We start from the raw sequence: 9,536 nt of genomic DNA, 5'->3' as shown, positions 1-9,536 counted from the left end.
AGAGTAATTATGATGGTGTCTTGGTGTATAGTGCAGTGAATGTGATACATGGGGCTTTAGGACAACTATGTGAGGATATACTAGCTTATAAGGCAATGCTGATTTGATTGATGGAGTGATGATAATGAAAGGACCACATAAAAAGCCTTGAAAACTGGGTTCCCATGGTCTAATTATTTATGAGTCATCTAATGCTAAAAGCCTAAAATAAGATGTACAAGGACGACAAACCGATATATCACGATGTAAAGAATAAAATTGTCAGTATAGTTAATTTTGGATGATGAATCGAGTAGTTGCTATAATAAAAACATCTGAATACCAGAAGCACAACCCAGTATCACATTGAGGTTCTGTTTATAATTGGCTATTTATACTTCATAAAGAATTTGTAATCCCTAATGCCCCTTTTGGGTGTAACTAAAAACTAAAATTATTTTAATTTTTTTTTGAAGTGCATCTAACTCACACATCCGTTAATTCTACTTCTAAAACTACAACTTTATTTAACGAGATTAGAACACTTAACCACTTGGAAGTAGCACTCCTATATATACCTTGATAAAACAAAAATTAATTGGTCAAATGTAACCCCATGACTTTTCTTGTGGTAGGTTGTGAGTTCGAGTCTCGTTCGTGACAAAAATGTTATGAATGAGCTAGTGAGTTCTCGGACGGTAGGTTTCTCCTGAAATTAATGACGAGATGAATCACCGGCGCTGTCTGCAATCACAAACATGGATATCTTTTCCCAACGAATGTAACATAACCGGATGGCCAGGTTTTATTAGTGGTTAAAAAAATATATATACAACTAACAATATAATTCTTTATTGTTAAAAAGCAAGAATGACTAAATTACCCTTTTTCATTATCCTGTTCACCTTAAACCCTCAAACCCCCTGACAACAAAAATGGCAACCACAATAACAATAACACGATTCCTCTCTCTATTCGAAACCAACGCCATCGTCACCGCCGCCGTAAACCGCCACCCTCTACGAACATTTCAGTTCCCCACTAAATCCCTATCTTCCCGAACCCTACGCTTACGTCACTACACATCATCATCATCCTCTGCTTCCGCAATAACCGATGAAACCACCACCACCGGTGAAAGTGAAACAAGTGGAGATTATGAACAACAGCATCCGTGGGCTGAGTGGGTGTCTTTCGTTGACCATTTAAAGTCAAAGGGGTACATTAATAATGAAGAAGAAGCTGGTGGAAGTGATATGGTTTCTGTTTATAAGGATATGACTATTCTCAAGGAGGCTTGCCTCAGTTTTGGTCGTGACCGCTTTGATTTATTCAAGTAAGACTTTGTTCAATCTTAATGTATTGTATTTGTTCAATCTTTAATTAGATACTTATTATTTATTATAGTATTGTTTTAGTTAATTAGTAATCCTGGCAAACTGGGCGGGTTTGGCCGACTGGCCGGAACAGGTTCTGGCGAATCACGCCTCGGTGCCAATTTATCAGTTGTCACTAGTTGGTACAGAACGACTAATCGCCTATTAATAACTATTTGGTCAAAATTGAATATACATATATATAAAATTTTGTATATATATTTGAAAAAATACATATAGAAATTCAATCTGATTAATCACTAGTAGGTACGCCACTGGCCAACCAGCGCCTAGCGAGTTCTACAACCCTGGACTCGGGTTGAATTGAATCGTTTTAGAATAGAAGTATCAAAATTAGTTCATCCGTTACATTATTTTATGGTGGGGTGGGTGTTGGTGGCGGCGGGGTGGTGAAGCTGGTGGTGGCAGCGGCGACGACAACAGAGTGATGTTGGGGTGGCGGTGCTGGATGCGAAATCAGAGTTGTGTTGAGTAGACCCAAATTGACTCGTTGCTTAACTTGAGTAGACCCAAACTGACCTGTTGTCTAAAAAAGTCTAATTTGATTTGAGGAACGGGCCATGGTTGAAACCTTTATTAATTAGGCATAAATCTGTAGTCTTAGGCTGATTAAAGATCATAAATAAGATACTTGTATTATGCTTATAGTTAATTAAGCATTAATACATCGTGTTAGGGTGATTAAGGATAAAAAATAAAATAACATAAGCATGTTTATTTATTACATTGCAGGTCACTATCTATGCAAGATATTCAAACTCTTGTGGAAAAAGGTTGTCCAAATATTAACCGGAAGACCGTTAATTCCGGGAAACGTTTGCGATCACATTTACAGCTCGACGAAGGAGACGTAATTTATTTTTCATATTAATTAGTCTAAACATTTAAAATCATTTTATTTCTAATTAATTTTGGTATTTTTACATTTTAAACATAGGTATGTGGTATATGTGTCTTTAAAGGATCATGTGACAGAGCCTATGTGATACTAAAAGACAGTGAGTCAGATGCACGAACCGTAGATATTGTGCGCATTTTATTAAGTTATGCACTCAATCCATTTGTTGGTTCTGATAACAAGCCTTCGGGGGTGGAACTTGTTGAAGCATCTGCTAAGAAGTTGCTTTTGGAGTTGACCGAGCTTAGTGACACGAAAGTTGACCCGGAATTGCAAAACTCTGCTGCAACAGTCGCTAGAAAGGCACAATCTGCTGAATTAACGGAAAGGGATTCGGAGTTGCAAAAACCGGTTGCAAACGCTGTTAGAAAGGTACCGTTTGTTAAAATAACGGAAAGGGAGTCACCGCGTAATGTTGATATGAAAAGAGGAGATTGGTTGTGTCCCAAGTGAGTTTATGTCGAAATCATTTTCCCTACTTATTTGCTTTTTGAAATTTAATTTCATAATTTGCTTAATTTTTTTGTAGGTGCAATTTTTTGAATTTTTCTAGAAATAAAAAGTGTCGTGAATGCAACGAAGATGGTCCTCAAAACGCTGGTGGCAACAATGTTGAAATGAAAAAGGGCGATTGGAATTGTCCTCAGTAAGTTTGTATATAAGGTTTTATCGCTTTTCACATTCATGTTTGTGTTATGCATTAAATACAAATTATGTTTTAAGGGGAAAATATAATTCTTTAATAATAAACATCACTTGAGGGAACTTATAGTTGGATTAATGATTGCATGTTTACTAAAATAGATGTTTTTAATTTGTAGATGCAATTTTATGAATTTTTGGAGAAACATTCGGTGCTTGAAATGCAAAACCGAGGGGCCAAAGAGGGTTGGAACAAATGATGTTGAAATGAAGAAAGGAGACTGGAACTGCCCACAGTAAGAAATTTATAACGCAGTTTGTTATATACAAATAGTTTTTAACCTATGAACTTTGATATTATTTGTTTAGGTGTCAATTTATGAATTTTGCTAGCAACACAAAGTGTTTTCGTTGCCGAGAGCAGCGCCCCAAGAGGCAGGGAGAGTGTGAGTGTCCCTCGTAAGTCCCTAATTTTTTTTCTTAATTGCTTAAATAGGAAGAATCTGTCAAAATGCTACCGGTTACTATAACCGGTGCCAGTAAGGTTTGACACGACATAACATGTTGAACTGGTTATATTTAACCGTGTTAAATATGTCGTGTAAGCCATTTATTAAACATGCCTGTGTTAGTGCGTTAAGTAATAAAGTAAATTACACTTTACATGTTTAGTGACGTGTTCGGTCTAATGTATATTTTATTTAATTTGGGAAAGGTGTGATTTCTTCAACTATGCCGGAAATATTGTGTGTCGGAAGTGCAATGGTGAAAGGCCGAAAGATGCAGAAGCTAAATATCAATAACAGATTTGGAGGAAACCATAAGTTTTACTTGACTAAAAAACATTGTTTAGCGGGTTGAATGTAGCAGGGCCAATATGTAACAGTAGTTGTCTAATGTCATAACATTACATTTAATTGTAATGTTTAACAACTATAATTGCAATTTTGTGGAGAGTGTATAGTTATAAAAGATTAACTGATTTTTTTCTCTAATTAATTTCCCTGCTGTCTCCCCTGTCGCTATTACTCATAGCAAGTTTTATACACTTGTGTAAAACTGTCGACCAGATAATCATAATGGATCTATGCATGAGTGTAGATGTTTATAATATACGAACACATAAATATATGCATTTCAATTCAAGTCTATATACATGACATTGGTAGAATTTTAAATAAATACATAAATAAATGAATTATTTTTTATTGGTTCTTGCGATTCTCGTAATATTTATAGTTATGTAAATAACCCACCCATATATGTGTCATGTGGCAAAAAGTTGTAGACATTGGTAGAGTGACATGGGTGTTTCGTTACAAAAATATTTTTGCTACCAAAACACGAACCAAACTGGTTTGAACCTGATCAAACATGATCCTTTCCCCCTCAAAAACCAGATTGGCTATGGCTATGGCTATGGCTATGGCTTGGCCTATGTAGGTATAATGCCATTCGACTGGACCTAATATGAATCTCGATGGGTCGAAGACAGAGAGTATTCTACTTGCAGGCTTACGCCCAAGTATTTTTCTAATACAATAAACAAATTTTGTGTTTTCAACTTTGAGCAATTAAGTATATATATTAATAGAACCATGGAATTTTTAAAGGATCTATGGCTATGAAAATTAAAATCCGGATTTGAACCTTAGATAATTTACAACAAATTGGTCAAAGGCGTATAAAAGACTGTAAACAAATTTAACAAATTCATCTTCAATTTTAACCACGTTGACAGCACCCCTACCACCTACACTGCCATAGTTGTCACCCCCCCCCCCCCTCCCCCAAAGCCACCTACACGGCCCATGAAGCTGCCGTCAGTAGTGTCATCTCCACCTGTTGCCTCCATTCGCTATAAAGAAAAATAGCGGGTTCACTCATTTTTAATACATACAATCTGAAATGACAGCCCAGATTATGACCCCGAATAAAAATTGATGTTTTCATACTTTTCTAAGGCAGCTCGTTTTGACCCGTTACTTAGCACGACCGTTTTGCAAGATGAGATAGAAGGAAGCAATTTTGTGGATGCAATTTATGCCTTGATATATCATCCATCCACAACGACTTGTGAAGTCTTCCATGGGCCATAATTAAGGTCCCCTCCATCTACACAATTATTACTTCATGCACTTTGTTCATTATACCAAGCTCATATTTCGACTCAAGTTTTTTCTAATAAGTTGAGGTTGAACGATGGGAAATCATCGGGTTTTGGGGCTTCATCTCGTTTTCTTAAGCATGTTTTTGGTGGCAACCGAATATACATGTCTCGGTGCTCAAAATTCAACAAGAAGCTTCCATGAGCAAGAGAGACAAGCGCTACTCGAGTTCAAACATAGCATTAACGATGAGTGCGGGGTGCTCTCATCATGGGTCGGCACTAATTGTTGCTCGTGGAAAGGTGTCCGTTGTGATGGCGCCACCGGAAATGTTGTTGGGCTCCATCTCCGGGGAAATCGCGGGAATGCTATGGAGGAGTACTACTACTACTACTACTACTACATAGAACAAGAAGAAGAATGCTACTTAGAAGGCGATAAGGTGAACGCATACTTAGGCGAGTTGAGGCATCTGAAGCATCTGGATTTGAGTGGGAATTATTTTCAAGGAAGTCAGATTCCAGAATTCATTGGCTCCTTCAAGCAACTAAGTTACCTCAATCTTTCTTATGCAGGCTTTAGTGGCATTATTCCCCATCACATTGGAAATCTTTCCAATTTGAAGGTTCTTGATCTTGGTTCACGTTATGACCTTCCACAAGGGCTCATTGCAAATGATGTGTCATGGGTTTCTAGCCTCTCCTCACTCGATCATCTTGACTTGAGTTATGTGAATCTTTCTCATGCAAAAAATATTGATATGGTATTTCACATAATTCCTTCATTAACATACCTAAGTTTGAAATATTGTGAACTTTCTGATGTTAATCTCGGTCTTCATCTTAATTCAAGTAAAATACTTCCCAACATCCAACATCTTGATCTTGGCTTCAACCATTTTGAAGGTCAACTCCCACACTTTTTGCAGAACATGACATCCTTAACATTCCTTGATCTTTCATCATATTATTTTAGTCTAGCAAGGAACTCTCTAAAGCTGCTAAACATGTTCCCTTCTTTATCAGAATTGCATTTGTCAGAGTGTGGCCTTAACAATGCCCATTTTTCACCCACTTATCTTAATTTCAGTGCCCTACCTAACATACAGTATCTTGATCTTAGCGAGAATTCAATTGGAGGAAAATTTCCATCTGAATTAATGAACATCACCTCACTGAGAGTCCTTTCGCTTTCATTTAACTGTTTGAACTCGTCAATTCCTGTCATGCCTAACCTTCTAAAGCTCGATGTTTCTTATAACAACTTATGGTGCATTGAGCTTGTTGGAATCTGGAGACAATGCCATCTAAAGGAGTTAAGCTTATCAGTTGATTATTTTGGAAAAGAGATGATAATTCCATCATCAAACACGTCTGAATGTTCCCAATATGCTTTAGAGATGTTGCTTTCAAATATCAATAATTTTAATGGCTCGATTCCAGAATCTATTGGAAAACTAAACAATTTAAGAGTCTTGCGGCTCGGGGGATACAGTTTGATAGGTTCAATTCCCGAATCTCTTGGAAGACTAACCAATTTAAGAGTCTTGGAGCTCTGGGGAAACAATTTGACATTTTCAGTTCAAGAATCTCTTGGAAGACTAACCAATTTAAGAGTCTTGATGCTCAAAGGAATCAGTTTGAAAGATTCAATTCCAGAATCTCTTGGAAGACTAACTAATTTAAGAGTCTTGGGGTTCATGGAAACCAATCTAACAGGTTCAATTCCAGAATCTCTTGGAAGACTAACTAATTTAAGAGTCTTGGGGTTCATGGAAACCAATCTAACAGGTTCAATTCCAGAATCTCTTGCAAGTCTAACCAACTTAAGAGGGTTGCTGATTCTGGGAAACAGCTTGACTGGTTCAATTCCAGAATCTCTTGCAAGTCTAACCAACTTAAGAGAGTTGCATATTTGGGGAAACAGCTTGACTGGTTCAATTCCAGAATCTCTTGCAAGTCTAACCAACTTAAGAGAGTTGCAGATTTCGGAAAACAGCTTGACTGGTTCAATTCCAGAATCTCTTGCAAGTCTAACCAACTTAAGAGAGTTGCAGATTTCGGAAAACAGCTTGACTGGTTCAATTCCAGAATCTCTTGCAAGTCTAACCAATTTAAGAGTCTTAGAACTCACGTCTAACTCTTTAACTGGTTCAATCCCAGAATCATTTGGAAGATTAAAAGGTTTAACTTGGTTGAGTCTGCAATCAAACCGGTTAACAGGTCCAGTCCCAGCATCTCTAGGAACTCTAGATTCATTAGAATATTTAGATCTGTCAGCAAACTTGCTAACAAGTCTCCCAGTTTCAATTGGGCAACTCAGTAAACTCGTTGATTTAGATCTCTCAGATAATTCTTTAGAAGGAGTGGTTTCTGATGCCCATTTTACTAACCTCTCGACGTTGGAGAACTTAAATACATCTTCTAATTATAAGCTGATCTTCAATTTCTCACGTGAGTGGATTCCTCCATTCCAATTAAGAACTGTTAACCTTAAATCCTGCAACATTACAAATGGATTTCCATGGTGGCTTCAAACTCAGAACAGGCTTGAGCGCTTGGTGTTGTCTAATGCAAGCATACATGGACTTCTACCAACAGGGTTGTGGAAGATGTCCATGCTTGATGAATTAAATCTCTCTCATAACAACCTCGGTGGATCTTTGACAAACCTTCGTTTTAGCGAATATACCGGGTATTTGCTTCTACATGACAACTTTTTCAATGGGTCACTTCCAAGGTCACTGTGCCAAAGTGCACGCTTGCGACATCTCGATGTTTCCAGTAATCGGTTATCTGGAAATATTCCCGATTGTGTAGAGAATCTACAAAACCTGACAATGCTTATACTTAGTTCAAATGGATTGTCTGGAGTTCTTCCAAGTTCGTTAGGAAACATTGTATCGTTAGAATGGTTGAAACTGAATGATAATAACTTCAGTGGCGAACTTCCACTCTCTTTTGGCAGTTTGAGATCCTTGATTGTTTTGGATTTGGGTGATAACGAATTCTCTGGAAGCATACCATTATGGATTGGAGAAAATCTTACACATTTGAAGATTCTCAGGTTGCATAAAAACAGCTTCACAGGAGGTATTCCTCAATCTTTATGCAAATTCCCGCATCTTCATATTTTAGACATTGCACACAACAACATAACAGGATCCATCCCTCATTGTTTTGGAGAATTGAGTGGGATGATTGACGATGGACAACAAGATTTTCAAGAGGGAATGTACAGTGATGATAGGATTATGGTTCAGTACATTAATGTGATGCAGGTCATGAAAGGAACGAATCTTGAATACACAAAGACGATGCGGTTAGTTGTTAACATGGACCTTTCAAGTAATAAACTGACCGGAGAAATCCCTCCTGAGGTAACTGCACTTGTTTTGTTGATGGGTCTCAATTTGTCTCACAATCATCTGAGTGGGAGTATTCCAGATAGCATTGGAAAGATGAAGGCTTTAAATTCTCTCGATTTCTCAGACAACCATTTAACTGGGACGATCCCTCCAAGCATGGCAGATTTGAACTTTTTAAGCTTTATGAATTTGTCACACAACAACTTGTCAGGAAGAATTCCAACCGGAAATCAATTGCAAACACTTACCGACCCGTCAATATATGCGGGTAACAGGGATCTGTGTGGTGCTCCTCTGCCAAATAATTGCTCCAATCACGAAAAACCACCAACCATAACAAGCAATAAAAAGCCAAATAATGTATGGTTTTATTTGGACATAACGTGCGGATTTGCAACAGGTTTTTGGGGTGTTATTGGAGTCCTGTCATTCAAGAAGCAATGGAGACAGAAGCTTTTTATGATTGCAGAGGAAGCAATGGATAAGGTATTCATGATGGTTGCGGTGAGAGTTTCCAAGATTAAAAGGGGCAGAGAAGTCAAATAAGTTCTTATAAATTATAATATTGTATGAAAATATAATTTTGCTTTTAAATCCTTCTGTTTGTACTATACAACTGCAACCATGGGTGTGATTTATATAAATAGATAAGGTATTGCAATACATGAGACTTATGAATACAGGCGACAGAAGAAGTGGACTGAAGATCAGAAGCATACCATAAAAATCATGTGACGGAAACAAGTTTGCTATTTGTTTGAATGCCATTCGGTTCATAGTTTCAGTCTCACGCATTATTAATTTGAATTCGGTTTTGCAGTTGAATTTTGAAAATAAATAAACGAGCAACAACAGCAACAATGATGACCGAAAAGCAGTCCCGAAAAGAGGTATGCAGCAACTATTGTTCAAATAACCAATCTCCTGATTCTTTCTCGTTCTTTAGACTCAGCTGCAAAATCTATACATAATACAGCAAATTTCTCAGTCATAAAATCATAAATTACTCTTCTTCCTCTGTGATTCTTTCTATCTCTAAATTGATCATAGCAGCCACTTAATTCATCATAGAAACCCAAATGTCGCTTACCTGGAACTAAGCTGGCCGGTGTAAAAATATCACCAGGGGTTGCTCTGAAACCGAC

At 37.4% G+C, this 9,536-nt stretch overlaps 2 protein-coding genes across 2 annotated transcripts; both read left to right on the top strand.

The window, feature by feature from the left end:
- The first annotated feature begins 914 nt into the window (after positions 1–914).
- LOC143605135 (zinc finger protein VAR3, chloroplastic-like) lies at positions 915–3,379 on the top strand. Its single transcript, XM_077081361.1, has 6 exons — positions 915–1,315; positions 2,109–2,226; positions 2,314–2,723; positions 2,804–2,920; positions 3,096–3,212; positions 3,286–3,379. Exons 1-6 carry the CDS (start codon positions 915–917, stop codon positions 3,377–3,379), a joined length of 1,257 nt encoding a protein of 418 aa, XP_076937476.1.
- Positions 3,380–4,876: 1,497 nt separating this feature from the next.
- On the top strand, positions 4,877–8,979 carry LOC143605137 (receptor-like protein EIX1). The gene is made up of 2 exons (XM_077081362.1): positions 4,877–6,639; positions 7,009–8,979. Exons 1-2 carry the CDS (start codon positions 5,119–5,121, stop codon positions 8,935–8,937), a joined length of 3,450 nt encoding a protein of 1,149 aa, XP_076937477.1. The 5' UTR covers positions 4,877–5,118; the 3' UTR covers positions 8,938–8,979.
- Positions 8,980–9,536: the final 557 nt, after the last annotated feature.

This window comes from Bidens hawaiensis, unplaced genomic scaffold (genome assembly GCF_021521415.1).
Source record: "Bidens hawaiensis isolate Kalapana, Puna unplaced genomic scaffold, B.hawaiensis_p1.1 tig00068068_1, whole genome shotgun sequence".
In the NCBI taxonomy this organism is placed as follows: Eukaryota; Viridiplantae; Streptophyta; class Magnoliopsida; order Asterales; family Asteraceae; genus Bidens; species Bidens hawaiensis.
This window is presented reverse-complemented; position numbering and strand designations above follow the sequence as displayed.